Source organism: Chroicocephalus ridibundus, chromosome 8 (genome assembly GCF_963924245.1).
Source record: "Chroicocephalus ridibundus chromosome 8, bChrRid1.1, whole genome shotgun sequence".
Lineage (NCBI taxonomy): Eukaryota > Metazoa > Chordata > Aves > Charadriiformes > Laridae > Chroicocephalus > Chroicocephalus ridibundus.
In genome coordinates, this window is record NC_086291.1 from 1,693,410 (window position 1) to 1,712,709 (window position 19,300).

General features: G+C 41.0%; 1 protein-coding gene across 2 annotated transcripts; it reads left to right on the plus strand.

Annotated features, from left to right (window-relative positions):
• Positions 1 to 3,654: 3,654 nt before the first annotated feature.
• Positions 3,655 to 17,833, plus strand: DEPDC1 (DEP domain containing 1). 2 transcript variants are annotated; one of them, XM_063343995.1, is made up of 12 exons: positions 3,655 to 3,740; positions 4,605 to 4,870; positions 5,544 to 5,694; positions 6,922 to 7,040; positions 7,473 to 7,603; positions 7,895 to 7,942; positions 11,242 to 11,382; positions 11,857 to 12,735; positions 13,421 to 13,593; positions 14,550 to 14,726; positions 15,006 to 15,191; positions 17,200 to 17,833. In XM_063343995.1, exons 1-12 carry the CDS (start codon positions 3,693 to 3,695, stop codon positions 17,338 to 17,340), a joined length of 2,460 nt encoding a protein of 819 aa, XP_063200065.1. In that variant the 5' UTR covers positions 3,655 to 3,692; the 3' UTR covers positions 17,341 to 17,833. The 2 variants fall into 2 exon arrangements, with proteins under 2 accessions (XP_063200065.1, XP_063200066.1); XM_063343996.1 differs by lacking the exon at positions 11,857 to 12,735.
• Positions 17,834 to 19,300: the final 1,467 nt, after the last annotated feature.

Genomic DNA, 19,300 nt, shown 5'->3' on the forward strand with positions numbered 1-19,300 from the left:
TTATCACTAGAAGCCTCCACAATCTATTCCCTCACATTTTAAAATCACTTTCTATTTGAACTTGAGGGCAAGAATGTTAATTCAGCTGCACTAAACATCAGGAGATCAATATTAAGTACTTCCAATTAGCTTTATTCCTATGTCTAAAACTAGTAAAACAAAGACCTACAGCACACACAGCACACACCTCTTCTGTTGAGTAACACACAGAGTGAAAAACAATCCAGAGGGACAGGCGTAACCCTGATATTTTAAATGAACTCTATTAATCTCTATTTATTTTATCTTCTACCGTTACTAGTAGGAGGGAAACAGAGAATAATGCTTTACTTTTCCCATTAGTTTCCTTCATGTGTTTTGCAGAACTCTGTGTGTGAAGAGTTCCGCTGATGCCCTCCTACAGCTAAGCTGGCTTGGTGCTCGTACGGGTATGCACGAGGTATTCGGTATTCTCTAATGAGAATAAAGGAAAGAAAAACACTAAAAGATAAGGAAATCTCATTGCAAAGACACAAAACTGGCTCTAAGAATATTTTCAGTGACCTGAAGGTACTCTCCAATCATTTTAAAAGACCGCTTGTATTTCCAGTTGATTGCGTCTATTCACGACCGTGTAGTGATAAAAATACAGAACACCTGCCTCCGTGTAGTCATTTTTCTTTAAGTAGGGAAACCTACAAGCAAGAATAGACTTGAAATTGAATTGTAACAGCAGAAAGAACTCTAGTTTTTGTCTCCTAGGAAACTAATTAAAACACTCTAGGCTACAACAGTATAACACTGCTTACACTAGCATGAAGAAGATGGACTAACGTTTCCCACATTACTCCAATTCTCGTTTTTACTGTATTTGCCAGACACGTCCCTAAAATCTCTTTATTTGATCTAAGATATGAAGTTTTACAAAATGTATTACATCACCTATAGGCAGTAAGTTGAATGCAAATACAACAAGCATTATATTGTTTTAAACGAGCCGAGAGAGGGAGTATGGGAAGTAATCCATAGCGAAACATTTGTAGTCATCACTTTCTGCAGGTTTTACTCGTGGAGATTTCCCTAAGATAATCAATAAATTGATTTGTATTCTTGAACACGTTTAGAGCCTGGGTCATTGGAAAAATCAATACTTTCTATCTTGGCAACGGCTCATCAAGCGATTTTGTTGGAAAGGAAAACGGGGGGAGTTGCTGAAATATATAAACAATGAGGAGCATCTCTAAAGTTTTTGAATCTAGTGACAGAATCCACATCATTCTTCCTCCATTCAGCTGCAAAATGTAAGTGAAATAACACAGCTTCACTGAATTTTGAATTGTTTGCTATACTGACTCATTAAGTCAACAACTGCTGGCTTCCCTGCAGGTGCTACAGCTCTGATAGAAGTTATTAAGGAGCCAGCTTTGACTGGCTCCTGCACCCGATTTCTTAAGCACACAAAAGCAGAACAGCTCTCCCCCCCTTGGGGGGTGTGCAGCTGAGAAATTGGTTTCTTCAGTGCTGCTCTAGCCCTGGGTCTGCTGGTAGGTACTGCATAGGTTGGTTCATCTTTTTGGTGCTTTGGCTTTCTATTTCTGTTCTTCTTCCTGGTTCTTATTGCTTAAATCCGCTTGTTAAGCTGGTGTGTTTTCTCACAGCAGTGATGTTTTTATCCCTCCTTATAAAAGTGTCTGAGGTATTTGTGTGTCTCTTTATTGACTATAAAAGAAGCTTAAATGATGAGCCTAAAATGTCTGAGCGATGGATGGCTATATCAAGGTGAGATAAAATGCTCATGGGGTATTTATAGCTCCTAGGTTACAAGTACACTTGGTCTATAGGCCCTGAGAAAGAAAATACTTAAAAAAAAAAAAAAAAGAAAAAAACCCAACCAACCCAACTGTAAAAACTATGCTATTGCAATGCTTGTTGGTGGCATTTTTTTTTGGTTGGTTTTGGGTGGGGTATTTTTCGGGGGGGCTGGAGGGGGGGGGTGGTTGTGTCTAGCCCACTTGTATCTGTAGGAAATTCACAGGGTGTGACAGGGTAGGTGAAAGAATGTTCTTGCTTCTGAAAGCAATTACCACGTGTGTTCAGCAGTCGTGTGTGAGCTACGTACTAGTCTCACAGGGCCAAAGAAAGGTGTGAGCCACACCTGCCTCTTAAAGTGCTGTCTGTGAAAGCACGCTAAAAACCAAGTTAAAACATATAACCCAAGCTGGCCTTTTTCCCCCTTCATCTCAACAAGCAACCAAGGTGACTTTCTGAGAAGACGGAAACTTTTAAACCTCTGTTCTGGACTGAGCTGTGGCTGTTGTACGTGCTTGTCTGTGGCTGCCACAGCACTCTGCTGCTCTGCGCCCTCAGGGAAGGCCATGAGCTCGGCCCTCAGCCGAGGGGTACGGCCATTGCCTGAGCACCTCCTGTGCAGGCTGTGCCATGCTGCCATCAGGCAAGGCCAACCCAAGTGGCGCAAGGCGGCTCAGTGCTCCAGGGGACAGCTTAGCTCCATCAATGGCACGAGGAGAAAGCAGTGAACTTGGATTGAGTGCACCCTCAGCAAGTTTGATGAAGACACCAAGCTGTGTGGAGCAGTCAACATGCTGGAGGGAAGGGATGCCATCCAGAGGGACCTGGACAGGCTGGAGAGGTGGGAACCTCATGAAGTTCAATAAGGCCAAGTACAAAATCCTGCATGTGGGTCGTGGCAATCCTAAACTCAAATCCAGGCTGGGTGGAGAATGGACTGAGAGCAGCCCTGGGGAGAAGGACTTGGGGGTGTTGGTGGGTGAGAAGCTCCACACGCCCCGGCAACGTGCGCTGTCAGCCCAGAAACCCCCCGCAGCCTGGGCTGCATCCCCAGCAGCGTGGGCAGCAGGGCGAGGGGGGGATTCTGCCCCTCTGCTCCGCTCTGGGAGACCCCCCTGCAGCGCTGCCTCCAGCCCTGGGGCACCAACAGCAGAAGGACACGGAGCTGTTGGAGCGGGGCCAGAGGAGGCCCCGGAGCTGCTGGGAGGGCTGGAGCCCCTCTGCTGGGAGGACAGGCTGAGAGAGCTGGGGGGGTTCAGCCTGGAGAAGAGAAGGCTCCGGGGAGACCTTCCAGCCCCTGCCAGGCCCTAAAGGGGCTCCAGGAAAGCTGGGGAGGGACTCTGGAGCAGGGAGGGGAGCCATGGGACAAGGGGGAAGGGTTTTACACTGCAAGAGGGGAGATTGAGATGAGATGTGAGGCAGAAATTGTTGGCTGTGAGGGCGGTGAGCCCCTGGCCCAGGTTGCCCAGAGAAGCTGTGGCTGCCCCATCCCTGGAGGGGTTCAAGGCCAGGTTGGCCGGGGCTTGGAGCAACCTGGGCTGGTGGGAGGTGTCCCTGCCCAGGGCAGGGGGTGCCACTGGGTGGGCTTTAAGGTCCTTTCCAGCCCAAACCATGCTGTGATTCTCATTAACGCTCCCGTCTGCCAGGAACTGAAGAGTGCCACCATAGCCCCGCGGCTGCTCGGGAGCCATCCCTCCACCCTCCCGTTCGAAGCCCAGCCCAGCCCGGCCACCGCCCGGTCCCTTTCCTTCCCCTCAGGTCGCCGGCGCCTACGTCACTTCAGGCGGCGCGTGCGTGCGTGCCCGCATCGCCCAATCGGCTGCGGCGGGCGGCTCGCGCAGCGAATTCAAACGGCGGCGCGGCCGTTGGGCGGTGGCCGCCCCGTCGGGGCAGCGCCCGGCGACATGGAGGGGCGGCCGGCGGCCCCGGCGCCCTACCGCGCCACCAGGCTGGTGAGGACGCGGGCCGGGGGCGCGGAGCCGGCCGGGGCAGCCTGGCGGCGGGCCGGGGTCTTCGGGCAGGCTTCGGGCGGGGTTGCGGGGCGGACGGAGGTAGGCAGGCCTCCCACCCCGAGCCGCCCCCTCAGCCCGGGCATCTCCCTCACGGGTTAAACACCATGTAATCTTAAACCTTCTGGTGAGGTAAATTTCTGCCGTGCCCGGAGCAGCGTGTGGCTGTTGGGCTCGCTGTGGAAAGCCGGGTGCTGTGGGGCAGGAGGGGGGTGTCTGCGCTCTGTGGCTGCTGTCACACAGTTTAAGGCGCCCTGAGACCCCCCCTGGTAAGGGGCTGCGGCGGTGGCAGTTTTACTCTTGAAAACTGGGCGACAGCTCAGTCAGAGGAGCCGGCTTATTATAGCGTGTCAGCTCATTTTGTGCGAGTAAATAGGAAAGGAAGGAGTTAGTTTAAAACTGGTGTTTTGTGCCCTCTGACAGTGGGATTCCCCTCATGTCTGAGAGCTGCGGCAAATTTGAAGGTTGTGGTTTGACAGGACCTCATGAAACTGAGTTGTAAATGCTGGGCATGTGCAGAGCGGGTCAATAAAACTCATGTTTGTGAAACTCTGACCTGATCTTCAGTTATAGAAGAATGAGCTAAAAACCTAAATGAAGTGTTCATGTATTTTTTTTTTTAATCTGAACTTTAATGTTTCTATATTGATACTACTATGTTATTTAGTATAACTATCAATATTTGTTAGTATTAACGTTGTGATTTCATTTATGTGCTTATTGATACAATATTTTTTTAATTGATACTTACAATGATCAACTACAGGCTTTGATCTTACGTTCTTTGCTGTTTTGTTTCCGATGCAGTGGAACGAAATTACAAAATATTTCCGAGCAGGCATGCCGTTAAGGAAACACAGGCAACACTTTAAAAAACATGGAAGCTGTTTTACTGCGTCAGAAGCTGTAGACTGGCTCCATGAAGTATTAAGGAATAACAGTAACTTTGGTCCTGAAGTTACTAGGCAGCAGACTGTTCAGTTATTAAGAAAGTTTCTCAAGAATCATGTAATTGAAGATATAAAAGGGAGATGGGGAACTGAAAATTTAGAAGACAATGGTGCACTATACAGGTACTGAAATGAAAACCACTTAACAGAGCTCTTTGGGTTGAGAACTTTATTTTAAATCTTAATGCTCAGATTCTCAAAAATATCTCGCTTTGGTTTGAGCAGTTGGGCCAAAAATCAATTATTAGCATCAGTTTACTCCACTTACCGTTTTACTTTCGTCTGACTTGCAGTATAGACCACACATCCTGTATGCTGAGGGCTGCTCCCATGCTTTTGTCTAGGCAAGTTTTTCACTGGCATGTGTGCTACGCTCAAGGGCTTTGGAGGGGAGCCAAGGAGAGTTCATTGTAGTAGCTGCATGCTGTGCTGCTAGTGCTGTGTTTACTCCTCTTGTACATTTGACAGAAAGTCTGAAGTGGGAAAGAGAGCCTACCCTAAGTTCTAAAATCAACGGTATTAACAGCCCTCACTTCTCAAATTCTGCTCTCAGTGCTGTATGAGTATCTAAATATCTTCAACTTGACTTTGGAATCAAGAAAAGTAGCCCAAAGCTAATTTATACTATGATAAGGTTATTCAGTGTTCTAAAGAGAAAACTTCAGCATTTTTCTTCTTACTTTCCTCAGTCTTTTCAGAATCTTATGGAATCACACTGATAGGGTATGGTTTTGGTTAAGTGACTTCTTATATTTTTAATCTGTTCTAAATGTATTTAACATCTCTTCTATTACAGATTTCCTTCAACATCTCCAGTTAAACCTCTACCAAGCTCATGTCCACCAAAAGAGAACTTGGAAAACTTCTCTAGAGACAAAGAAAGACTTTTTAAACTGCCGCATTTACCCAGGACAACTTTAAAAAAACATGACTTACTACAGTCTCTGGTAATAACTTATGTTTCTTACATAATTAGAGTTGCCATATTTTTTCTTTGTTCTTAAAAAAATAAAACCAGAAGCAATCATCCTTTAGTGACATTGTTCTGCTTTGTCATCTTCCCTTCTAGCTTAAGAAATCAATACGTTGGCAGGTTCTTCTAGACAGTGAAATAGAACATTTATAGAAGTATAATAGAAAAATACAGCTATATTTCATAATGAAGTGTCTCGGTGATGTCTGCTGTTTCTCTTCTTGCAAGTACAAAAAGCAATTTTATTAAATAACCTGTAAATAATCAAACAAAATACATACATGTAAAATCATAGCTTTAACTGTAACATGGCATTTTTGAAATGCTGGCAGCAAGTGAAAGGGATTATGCATTTGACAGAAGAAATTAAGTACGCTCTTAAACCTATATGAAGCTGTTTTTTCCTAAACTTACCGGCAATAGGTTGTTGGGAAGAGAAATGGGGGGTGTGTCTGGAGTGTTATTAATGCACCCATGTTACTTAATTAGAAAGAAAGGTCATTTGGTGCACACACATGGACCACCCTCCACCCCCCATCGCAGTATAGGGCCAATTTTGCATCGATATGATCAGAGATTACATAGGGTTTTAGTTGTGTATCTATGTCTAAGCAATTGAGCCTCTCATGTGATCACTATGGAGGTGTTTTCTTTTGGATCCTTTTGTTTGTTTTGTCTCCTTCAGTGCAGGATTATCCCTGCTATGGTATTTTAAAGTATTGGGAGGGCCGGAAGGTGGAGTTCTAGAAATGATCTGGACAATATGTCCTTGTTGAAACTTAATATATTTTTTTGTTTAGGACAAATTCTTCAACTGTTTTGCTTACTTCTTGAAAAAGATTGAATGTGAGTGCTTGGCCCTCTGTTCTTTTCAGATTTGTGTGTGCGTGCATACTTTCTGCATTTAGATTGTGACCCTAAAGGAGAATACTTCACCTCCTAATACACTTGGATTTTACATGTTTCTGGTGTTTAAATTGCTGACTTCTGATTTGATTAGGTCCTTTTTCATAGTGTCCTTTTTTGCTTTTTAGTTATGTATGGTTACACTTTGTGCTGAGACTGTTAAGGTTACTCTCTGGATCGTGTTTTGGAAGTTAATGTTCTGCAGGAATGCTCTATATGTTTGAGAATAACTTTTACTTAATTTTGAATTATCTTGAGGCTTGATTATCTTACGGTATAAACTGCTCATTTTCAGGAAAATCTAGAAAATGCAAACCCAGATATAATAGAGGAAAACAAGGAAGACGCATTACATAGGAAGGAAATAAGCCAGGAATATGTGCAAGAAACTTGGAGAAATATCATTCTAATACAGTAAGTAGCAGATTGCAAAAAGTACCTCCTTGTATATGTGCCTTGGGTATGTAATGGCCCAATCAAGCTTTTGGCTTGCAAATTTTTTTTCAATTTTAAAAATTATATTTTAAGTTGAACATTTTTTACTAACTATTGTTTACATATGCTTTCTAATGTATTTATTAACATTGAATTGTTGCATTTAAGAAACTTATTGGAATTTATTGTTGCTGGTGTTGAAGTATATAATAAGTACCATAAATGCTCTTTCTAACTGATTTTTGGAGTTTGTCCCTGGAAAAAGTGTCCTAAAATTGTTGTTCTGGAAGTGAGGATTTATTAAACAGCAAACTAGGTTATCAAGTAACTGGTGTTTGAATAGGTTTGAACTTGTTTTCGTTCATTGTTAGCAAACCTTTTCGACAGCATCTGCTCTCTTCCTCCCCACAGTTTACAAACCATATTAGGCCTCCCATCTTTGGAAGAAGTTTTGCAGCCATCACAGATAGTTCCCGAGTATGTCATATACAATATGACTAACACAAGCAAACATGGTGTTGTTATTTTGCAGGACAAATCGGGTAAGACTTTTTTTCTGGTTTTGCTTAAAGATTCTGTATGGTGCAATTGCAACAAACAAAAATAATAATTACAGTAATGTGCAAGAGACAGACTATGAAACATTTTTTTTCAGTATATTTGTGTAGAAGGCTTTGTAGGTGTACTGCATTCACTTTTAAATAACAGGTGTAGCAATATTTTAAACTAGTTTTAAATTTGATCTTTTGTATTTATTACGTGTGCCATTATTTGTATTAGTTATTAAACCTTTGGGGTTATGTATAAATAATGTACTTGTTTGTTTATTTTAGAAGACCTCCCTCACTGGGTGTTGTCAGCTATGAAATGCCTCGCATACTGTAAGTCACTGAATAGCTTTTAAGTTCCAGATACCTATTTTGACTTGAAAGAGAAATATACTTGCATGTTAAGATCAATTGTGATGTCTCATGCTTGAAATTCATATAATCTAAGTGCCTATGTTGAGAAGCAATGAAATCAATACATAGCAAATTACTGCACAGAAACGTAACCTGAAAGAGTTAATGCATGTTAAAGATGTCGTATTTTGGGTGATCAAAATATCAGTCCTTTAGCTAGTTTTCCTGCTTTTAGGCTGCAGTGTCTGATTCTGCACACGAATTTTTGGCAATGAGAACACGTTAAATTAGTGGAAGATGGGCTTCAGTGCTCCTAAATTTATTCAACATACAGGAGAATTAATTGAATTCTGTAAGCTTGCAGTGGAAGCATGCTGTCTGAGACCCAGAAAAAGTTAAGGACTGTTTTTTACAAAAATAATTCCTATTACCAAAGAGTCAGGCAGGGCGAAAACGAGTGCTTGGGCAAAACCTGTGTGTGGTTTCTTCTGATGCAGTTTTTCAGAAGTAAAAGGACTTTCCTTTTCCAGTTACTGGCTTTGAGCTGGACTAAAACGGTTCCTACATTTTCTATTAAACTGGGGAAGTCAATTCACAGAAAACCAGTTAGATTTTTATTTGTTCTAGAAGAAATCAAACAAAATTTTGCAGAGTTTAAAATAAAAGCATGCTTGTGTAGTCAGCTTTATAGTTTACTAGATTTGTCATAAGAACAGAAGGAAGAGTCCTGCTCATTTGTTCCTGGATCCTGCGCTTGGAGTGTGGCTCCTCTGCTACCTCCTTATCTGCTTCCCCACCTTTTTCTTCAAACCGTCTTTAGAAAAAGCTTATGCTTAAAACACAGTAAGACACTTTTATAGTTACAGTTCAGCTGTGGAAAATGAAGGCCTTTAATATCTTACCAATCACTGTGTAGTAGATGAGATGGATTTTTAAAGTCAGACGTTTTAGCTGTTAAACGTGTTTTGTGACAGAACTGAACTTTGATTGTCTGCGGACTGAGAGTCTGCACTTACCCCTTGTTTTGGTACTAATGTCTGAAATATCAAGCAGCAAAACTGAAAGTGGGTTACAGCTTACAGAAAACATAGTGCTTCTATTTTGTTTTCTTTGTGTGTTTGATTAAATGTAAAACTTAGAAAGGCATAGTGTTAAACCTTAAAACTTCAGAAAAAAAGAATCTATTACCAAAGGTGTAAGTGCTACGTGTACTTGAGCAGCTGCCTCGTATTACTCCACAGTAAATACTTTCCCAGTAGTTCAAATTAACACAGGTTTTCACACATAGGGGCAGGGGGAAAAGTACTTCCACAGTGAACCTAATGAAGTTCAGTTTCTAATGTCTTAGTCTGATGTGGATTCTCTTGCTAATAAAGGAATGTTTTTGTTCTTCAGCATGTGGTGTAGCAGACCTGTGTGGTGCTAATAGTCTTTCTCCTTCACAGTGACACTGATTTATTTTATTTTTTTTATGAAACTTCACAGAACCTAACCATCTTGGAGGCTTCCTTTGCCAGATATGTTTGAAATTGTGTTACAAACACGTACAGATTGTGATTATGTAAACTTTGCATCTTTATGAAGCAGGCTTTGAAAAGATTCTGGAGAAGCAGAGGACAACTAGGCTCACAATTAGACTGACTTTTTTCTCCCATCCCCTCCCCCCCCCCCCTTTTTTTTTATAAAACTGCCTCTTTAAATGGCTAACAGGGAACACTAGGGTTAGGTAAGTGCCTCTCCAGTGAAATCCGAGATGATGCGCTCTCTTTATATGTGTGCTTGCCCTGCTCTTTAACTCTTGCCCCTTTCCCTGGCAATCTCCTTCATTAGCTCCCCAAAAAGCTACACTAATTACAACGTGGTTGGATGGTGTGTGTTTATACATCTGCACATATCTCTCACTGCTCAGTGGAACTCTGGTAGGGGCCCGTACAGCACTCTGTCTTCCAAAGTTCAGTTCACAGCACACGCTCTTGTGAAAGCGATCCTTTGTTCTTCAACTGCATTCCCCAAAACACAGAGCCTCTTCCATGAAGAGCACTATTAGGAAAAGCAGGACAGGGAAAAGCTTGGTAACTGGATTTAAATCGAAATAGAAAATATATCTGAGCACTGGTCTTTGAGCATTTCAACACCTTAATTTCCACATCAGTCCTGTATTTAGAACTAATATGTCTTTGTATTCATGAGACAAAAACTGTAAGCAAGCTTTCTGGTTTGTTGAATTCTCAATTTCTAATTGGAGTGAAATAGTTCAAGTGGAGATTTTATCTCTGCATCTGCTAACTACCTTGTAACCAAGTGATTAAGGTGGTAGGTAGTTTGCACAGTGAAAACTAACATTACTTACGCTAGCAGGGGGAATACTGCTCTGTTATATTTTTAGTGTAGTGTGGTAATGTGATTATGATTACAAAGTTTGATCATATCAAATGTTCAGTTTTACCTGGTTCGATGCGTAATAAAAACTGCTATCTCCTAATTCATTAGAATTGGCGTTGTAAGGTAGCTTGTTTCATTTGTAGGAATTCAGTGGAGTATGATAACGTTAGGGTTAAAAGATGTACACGGTGTCAAACTCTAGTCGTACCAGGACCCCTTTCATTCATTCTTTTTCTTGTTGGTAGTAACATGCTCAAGGTTTATTAACCAGATCTCTTGGATTATTGGATTGTTTATCCGTCCACTTCTGAAGAAAAGATCCACCATGGGAGTAGTGGTGAAAAAAACTTTCTCTTGGCGAACCGTTTGAATAGAGGGGTTGAAAAGAGGAAGTCCCCCCAAAGGGAGAAGACACCGACCAGCTTTGTTTGGCGTATGCATAAAGCAATGTGTATATGTTGGCTGGCTTCTCAGCACCTTCTCCAAAGCTGGTCATAGCATGAGCTTCTTGAGCTGGAAGCTAGAGCTCCCTGTGGGACAGCTGGGATTACTGTAGTTTGGAAATGAAGGAAAATACTAAGAGTTTGTTGTTATTCTGCTGAGGAACCTATAAAGGGCATAAATGAGTTTTCACTTATTTTCTTGGGGTGGAACAGCTTGTTGAAACTGAGCGCAGTTCCTCAGTGGCCATATAGAATATTTTATACCATTTTTGCGTACAAGCGGTACAATGCTGAACTAAACAAAGTATTTGTATACTGCTGACATGATTCTTTTCTTGTGAAACAGTCATTCCTACGAGAACAAACTTTATGTTGATTTTTCACTTTTTTTTTTTAATAATGGAATTGTGAGAGTAAATACCTCTGTGGATTTTCTTTCTTCATCTCTTTTAGGGCCTAGAAATAATGATATGAGCCAACCAACTTACAGTGGGTTTGAACGAGATGTATTCAGAACGGTTGCTGATTACTTTCTCAGTCTCCCTGAACCATTACTTACTTTTGAATACTATGAACTTTTTGTTAATATTTTAGGTACGTATAAATTTAGAAATAATCAGTGGAAGCTCTAAGTTTTTATCAACTGGGGAACAAATCTGTAATTCAAATCAGACCTTCACCCCCTAATCTGTATGGCAGCTTGAATCTGAGGAAGATCATCAATGTTGTTATTCTGTATTACAACATTAATTGAAATGCAGTTCTGACTCATAATATCCTATATAAATTGCTGTCTGAGCTAACATTCTAAATATGTGCAGTAACCATAACTTAAAAATATGTGCTCGTTCCTGCCTGTTCCTCACTACTGCAGTATGTTAACTCTCTTTATTTTTGCATGTTGGTGCTTTTGGACTGAGCTAATGTTTTCTTAGGTGTTACTAACGGAGTCAACTGTAAATTTGTGTCTTATATTTCTTGTCTTCTCTGTTCAGTTAGCAACTTTCTTTCTGGTCTTGTTCATTTTCATACCACTTGCATCTTAACTTATATTTCATTTTCTGATAGTTATGTGTGGCTACATCACAATTCCAGCTATATGCAGTGGAAAACATTCTGTCCAAGATGAGAAATGTGACCCACAACCTTCAAAAATCCTTCACTTGAACTCTTTCAAGTCAACTGAGTGTCTTCTTCTAAGCCTACTTCGCAAAGAGCCTGACAAAACAAAGAAAGAATATGAAGCTTCCAGAAAGTCCTCTGCAGACGAGCTAACTTTTCAAAAACAATGTGCAAAGAAATTGCAGCAACGTAAACTGATATGTAAACAAAGTAGTGCTGATAATCTAATAGGAGGAAGTTGTCAAAATCTTTCAGGTTTCAGGAATGAACAAGATCCACCTCGAACGTTTAGGACAAGATGTTACTCTTTGGAAAGAATTGGAGAAACTCCTTCAAATGTATATAATAAAGGAGAATATGATTCCCTCAGGCAAAGCGATATGAACACCGTCCTGGGCAGAAGAAATGAAAACCATATGTTCACATATGAATATAAACCTAATTCTGTATTGGAGCTCGGTTTTGATAGCACACATCAAAACCAAACCCATGGTATCAAGAGAGTGTCTGCCTCAACTCTTCAGGATAAAGAGCTGTTAAATGAAAATTGCGGGCCGAAGCAAATACGCAGGTCGCTGAGTTTACTTGGCAAGAGGAACTCGAAAAGTTGTGCTAGTATTAATATACCAGTTGCTGAAATCACAGTAAAGCCAAGGTCTCAGCTTGGTGGGCAAGGAAAACCAAACACTTCTGGTGTGGCTTCTTCAGTGGACATCAGGACTGAGGTTTCTGATATCACCATCAATAAGAGACTCAGCAAAAGTACCGTAGAACTCTCAGAATGCTCTTTCACTCACGCTTCTTATATGTTGACTGGCACGCAAAGTAAGATGGCTTCCTAAAGCATGTTGTATTGGCTTATTGTGTTGGCTAACTAATCTCTGCTTCCTTAATCTTTGGCACTGTTGCTAGGTTTTTTGATACGCATATAACATGATCTCTGGGTTGCTTTTTTCTTAAAAAAAAAAAAAAAAACAAAACAAAACAAAAAACCAAAACAAACAAAAAAACAACTGGTTGCTAAATTGCAGTGTTTAAAGGTAGCCCTTTGTACCTCCGCCAACAAATAGTAGTGCGGAGTGTCTTTGGAGTCTTAACCCTGATGTGTCAGTAATTCACCTTGTTGTTCAGGTAAGGTAAGTGATAAGTAATTCTGACCTAGACACTGTCTAAGAGTGAGGCATGGAATTTGCACTGACCTGCCTCTTGGAGGAGATGTTTCAAGGACCAGAAAGATACATGTTTTCTTGAAATACTTCTGGGAATAACATTAGTGTCGTTTCTTAATTGTATTAGGGTCTTAATTGTACTGGCAGTTTATTATAATGAAGGAATTGAAGATGACCACACACAAAAAGGCCGCATAACGTTATCTACTATATTACAGCTGATTTCTATGAAACGTAGATTATCATTATTGAAAAAAAATGAGATTTCTTGTACCAAGATGAAAGTATCCTGAAAGTTTGTTCAAATGCTAATGACAGCTGTCTTTGCAATTAACTTGTAGACCTCCTTCAGCCTCACTTAGAAAGAATTGCTGTTGAAGCACTACAAATATGTTGTTTGTTGCTTCCACCACCAAATCGTAGAAAGATTCAGCTCCTAATGCGTATGATCTCCCGGCTCAGTGAAAATGTTGATATGCCGCGACTGCACGATGCGATGGGCACACGTTCTTTGGTAAGAGAATCACGAGTGCAGCGTACCTATTGTTTTAAGAACTCAGCTGAAGTAATGCTGAGAATACCAGCAGTATTCTCTGCTGGAGGTTCTTGTCTTATTGCAATTAAATAGTGATTAACGGGCAGATTTTTTATCTCCAGAATATTTACAAAAATCTGACTTGAAGCAAGCGCTTTCTTGTCTCCATCCTAATGTATTTCAAATATTGGTGTTGCTTTTGTTTACTTTGGGAGGAGAAGGGAATTTCTTAAAGGAATGGAAATAATTGTTTAGTCTGACTTCTCACCCAACTGCCATTTAACTTAAAAGGTGTTGACAAAGTGTCTGTAGAAAACCTATTTTTGAGCTAAACATTTGTGTATGTGAAGTTATGACAAAAACAGTTCCAAAGAAGTAAATTTTCTGCCTATTGAGTTTAAAGACTAGCTTCAAGATCTGAATTTAAGCTTTCATTGGAACAACTAAAAGTTCTTGTCAAATAAGATTAGATGTAGCAACAAAGTACCTGCACATGCTAATTTAAAATAAGCCTACTAAAACCTGGAAATATGAAAGCTATAAAAATGGTGTTTAGAGGTATTTAAAACTGGCTCTTGTGTGCATTAGATCTTGGCTACGTTGGCTCTGCAGGTTCTTTTTATCATCTCACTTGTCTCAAAATGCTAATGGAAGATGTACGCTTTTCTACAGGGGAAGACTTTTTCTTATTACTACTTTAAAATATGTATTTCTTAATTGAAAGTACTGTTCAATTCCAAAAAAGTACATGTGCCAGGTTATAAGAAATTATTTCAGATGAGGAAAAAATTATAATTGGTTTTCCTCCTCTCTTGACCAGTGGTGCAGGCAAGAGAGATCGCAATGAAAGTTGGTACTGGAGAATTCATTGTGCAGACTGGAAAGCAGGCAGATCCCTCACCGGCGCGTACTAATGATCTGCTAAACACTTCTAGATGATACAGACGTTTTCTCGCTGTGTGCTGTGCTGTGCAGAAGAAGTAGATCTCGATGAGCTGCTTTCTACACGATTAGTTTCCTTTCTAATGGACCATCAAGAGGAAATATTTAAAGTACCGACTTACCTGCAGGTTGCAGTGCGAAATCACATAGAACACATGAAGATGGCTCAGGTTGGTGGCATGGCAGAAGTTTAAGTTCATTTGCTAACTGCAGAGTATGTCTTCTGAAGGTGGAATGGGAAAACTGCAAATGAAACCACTGTATTTTGAATGCAAACTTTAACTACTAGACTGTTGGTGCAGTCATAGATAGTGGCTACTTCATAACGTTTTGCAACTTGTCATGTCACTGTAAGTTACTTTGCTTGGGTGTTTGTCAGGTGCTTTCTTACTGAAATAATAAATAATAATTTGAGTATATGCAGACCCCTTCTTCACCTCTCGTTTCAGTGCAAATATCCAAAGGAAGAAATTTGTGCCATATTGCCAACGTATTCATACTGCAAACAAATAACTCCTCAGGAGTTTGAAGAACAAAAGGTTTCTACCTCTCAAGCTGCAGTGGCAGAGCTCTTGGAGAACATTATCAAAGATAAAAAGTTGTCCGTGAAAGACAAAAAGAAGAAGTTAAAACAGGTGAGGAACTCGGTGGATATTGCATCTACTTTGGAAAATGCCTTTGTGAGGGAAGGATCTCAGTCACTAGACCCCGGTACGGAACAGGAGCAGAATGCACGGAGAGAGATGCGTGTTTTATGGAAGAGAGCTGTTTCACGGGGTTTGATTGCATGTTCTGACTGGGGTTTAAAGACAGTGTCTGATACAGCATTTCATACTGTCTGGCCGCAGCCCTGCTCAAACAATGATTTAAAACCAGTATAAAATTATTCGAAGCCGCTGCTCTCCGTTACATAGTGTGCGATAGGATTACAGCATGGTTTCGTGTGGTGCACTGCATATACGAGGTTGCCATTAAAATGCTGTAGATGGGCTTAAAACCAATCGGCAATAAAAGCGGTGATTTCTTGCTTTAAGAGGTCAAGCTCTATCTGTCCACAATTCTGAAACATTCTTTTTTGTGGACTTACCTTTGTGTTTTGTAACATGTATATTGCTCAAGATTATCTGGCAGTTCTATGGCCTACTAACATATTGCCTAATACTAAATCTAAAATACAGCAATTCTGGCAGGATTTAATACTGGAGGTTTGTTTTTTTTTCTTTTTTAGAAAACCTTTGGCAAGTATTTCTGACCAATTGAATAGTATTGTACTTGTCCTAGAATCTCCTAAGCGAGTCTTGTGACTCAAATTTGAGAAAGCAGCTTTTCAGAGCTAGCACATTGCTTTCTCTTTGCTGCCCCTCCTCCAGCTTCTGCAACACTGACGTTCATGTGTGTGATGAAAACTTTCTGGTCCCGTAAAAATGAAGGCTGGACTCTTGTTCAAGTTCAATAAAACTTCCTGCGTGTAAAGAAGAGTAGTTAATTACAGTCGATTAAAACTTGGAGTAAACAAGCAGTAAGAAGTGATACACAGCAGCACTTTAAGCAGGTGAAGCAAGGAGGAAGGAAATAAACTAAAATCCTCTAATAGTAACACTTGAAGCACATACTTAAATATTTGGTGAGTTGCCACCAAAGTCCAGAAGCAGCTTGTACTGTAAGGCCTGTGTGTTAGCAAAGTTTATTCCTAAAATTCACAGAGCTGTATCATTAGAGTCTTACTGTTTGTGCTGGGATAGCCGGTGGTGTGAGAAATCACAACTCTTTGGAGTGATTATTCGGTTTTGATAGTTCGAATTGGGGAAAGCCAAATGCGTGGCACTTCCTAGAGGGTTAGGCCCAAGTTGGGTTAGTGCTGAAAGCTACGGATGGCGTCATTTTCTGTGGGTTGAACCCATCAGCAGAAAGCTTTGGATGGTGCATAGATGTAGGTACCATTATTCCTCCTTGAGACCTTGCGCAGGAAACGGGCAAGATGTCAAAAGCCAGATATTTTTGTTTAGTTGTATATCGGCAGGAATTGAAAAATAACTCCCTGGGTTAAGTAGCAAGCTTTCCTGAGAGAATACCTTCAAAAGATGCTCAGTCTTTGCTTCCATTTGGGTAAAACACATCATTGTGATCCTCGAAAGACAGCTTTCTAGACATAAACAGAATAGAGCGCGATGCTGGACAGTGTGGCTTCGCAGGGGGGCTGTCGTGCCTGGCTCGGGAGGGGGGGAACGCTGGTCCTGCTGCTCAAAGGAGAAGCAGCGTTGCTGTCACTCAGCTGATGAGCAGCGTGGTGAGCGACTGCAAGTGGGCATCCAGGCTGCCAGAGCGGTACCCTCTTCGCTCATCGTGCTATTCCGGTCACAGCAGCTAAAAATCCTTGGGAATAAAATGAGCTTAGATGCTTTTCTCATTTTAACAGAGGATGAGGTGCCTGATAAAATTCCTATTTGGCTCGTTGTTTATCAGTTGCGAACAAAGGGTTACAGCTTTGGTCAAGTCTCACAGCAGAGTTGCTTTACATGCTGGTAGTCCTGCTCCTCCTGCTGATGTGCATCCTTACGAGGTGATTCATGCTCAAGCCCTGCACAGCCGGAGTTTTTTGTGGAGTCTGCTATTTTATTTAACTTTTGCTTTTTTATTTTCTAGTTTCAGAAGGAGTACCCTCTGATCTACCAGAACAGATTTCCAACGACAGAAAACGAAGCAGTGCTATTTGAGAACAAACCTACCATCAAACAACCCATGCTTAGCCTAAGAAAACCAAGATTTCGTAGCCTGAGGTATTAACTGAACCCTGCTTCAGCCGCTTATTTATTTGATGGGTGAATGATTTACCAAAGGGCACTTGCTACAGAAATTTGGTGGCGGCTGTGTGTGTAGAAGGAAGAAATGTTTACGTGGACACTGTGTTAAAAGGTGCCAAAATAACTTTTTTGTGTGTGTGAAGATAACTTTTGAATGACTGCTAAGAGAGGAATTAATATTTATCTGTTTACAAATTACAATATATTGTTCTCAGTAAAATAAATGTGAAAATAAGCATGAAGCTATTAGTAACCAAAAATTTACATATGGTTTTCATATGGGAAACTAATGATATGCATATTGTAACTTTTTTAATGTCTGTTCAGGAATTCATGCCACTTATTAATGTTTGTGTAGGTTTTTAAATGTTTGTGCGTTGTGAATAAGTGCCTTCCTTCTCAAAATATTCAAAATATATTCTCAAAATATTTGTCTTTAAACAAAACAATGTTCTTTGAGTTTGGGACTAGTTTAAAAGTTGGTTCTGCTGTTTCCAAGGGAGCCAGAAATTCACCATAAATAAATGGTTATCTGACTCTGAAATACTTCTGTTCATCTCATCTGTAAAATTCACATAAGCTTTTGTATATTTATTTATATTAAAAGTCTTATGTATATTTCTGATGCTTGCATGGGAAACTTATTTTGGATCTATTGCTCTGCATCTCAAAATAGTGGAAGTGGTGGATGATGTGTGAAGTGACAACAAATAGAATCACAATGCACGAAATTTCCTGTTTTGTTTCCAGAGTTAGGGGTTTGCTATTAATTCTGATGGGACCAAGGCTCCCCCACAAGAGAATAAAAATCTGCACGAGTATTTCCGTGGGAGAACAATTCAAAGTAAGTGTTTTCATAAAGGAGAACCCAGCTCAATATTTAGACAGAAATGCTTCGGGGGAAAAAAAACTAGTAAGTCGCAAGTGGGGAATGATGTCAGTGTTCAGCTCTGGGCTTGGAGAGAAACGGGCGCTTTTCTCCCCCATGTTTGTATCTGTCGAAAAAAGCAGCCTGAAATCCTTTTGTTTGTTTTCCCAAAGAGACACTGATAGCGTGTAAGGGCAAAGCATGGGAGTCAAGGGAATTTTGTGGAAGATTTAATATTAAAAGAAATGCCTTTCCTTCTAACAGGGTATAAAAACAGTGTGGTATAGCAAAAAGATGGATGAAGCTTTAAGGATTTATTGTAAGCATTGTTTATATTGTATGTCATGAATGTTAACTGTTCGCATGTTGCCGTGCTTGAGCTTCTCAGATTTGCCCAAGCCGTGTCCCGTCCCTCCCTCAGCCCAAGCTGATTCCCAGGTGCTCATCTTGCCACGTAGTACTTTGGCCCTGCTCTTCTGTTAAAGGTTTCTTTAAGCTCCTAGTGTCGCGATCAGTAACGGGCCATACACTGAAACCATTCTGCACTTGGAAACTGCATTTTGTCGTGAGGAATTAGCGTCTGCATTACATTTCAGTTATAATATAGCTTCTACACAAGTCTAAAACTCTGCTTGTTTTGGCTGGAAAAATGGCAGAAAAATGGAAGGGAGGCAAGCGTTGGGCTGCAGAAGAAGGTATGTTTGAAGTCCGATTTTTATCTTCACTTTAAGTGTTTGGTTTTTTTTATTAAGCAGTTTTGTGCTGTATGGAATCAGGCGGTTTAGAGGCGAGCGCTTGTCCTTTGTGTGAGCTGTTTGGTTGCCTGTTCCCATGTTCGGTTCTCTCACACGGTTCTGAGCTGGACGCTGTAGGCACGGCCGGTTTTGTCATGTCTTGCCCATTCCTAGGACAAGAAACTGAATTGTCATCGTGCCTGCACACGCAGACTCTTACAGTAGCTGTCATAAAACCAGCCCTCAAAATTAAAGCACACCTCAACTACTCATCTCTCTACCTGCTTTGGGTTTGTTTGGGGTTTTTCAGCATCTCGTGGGGAGGCTCCACGGTAGCCCTG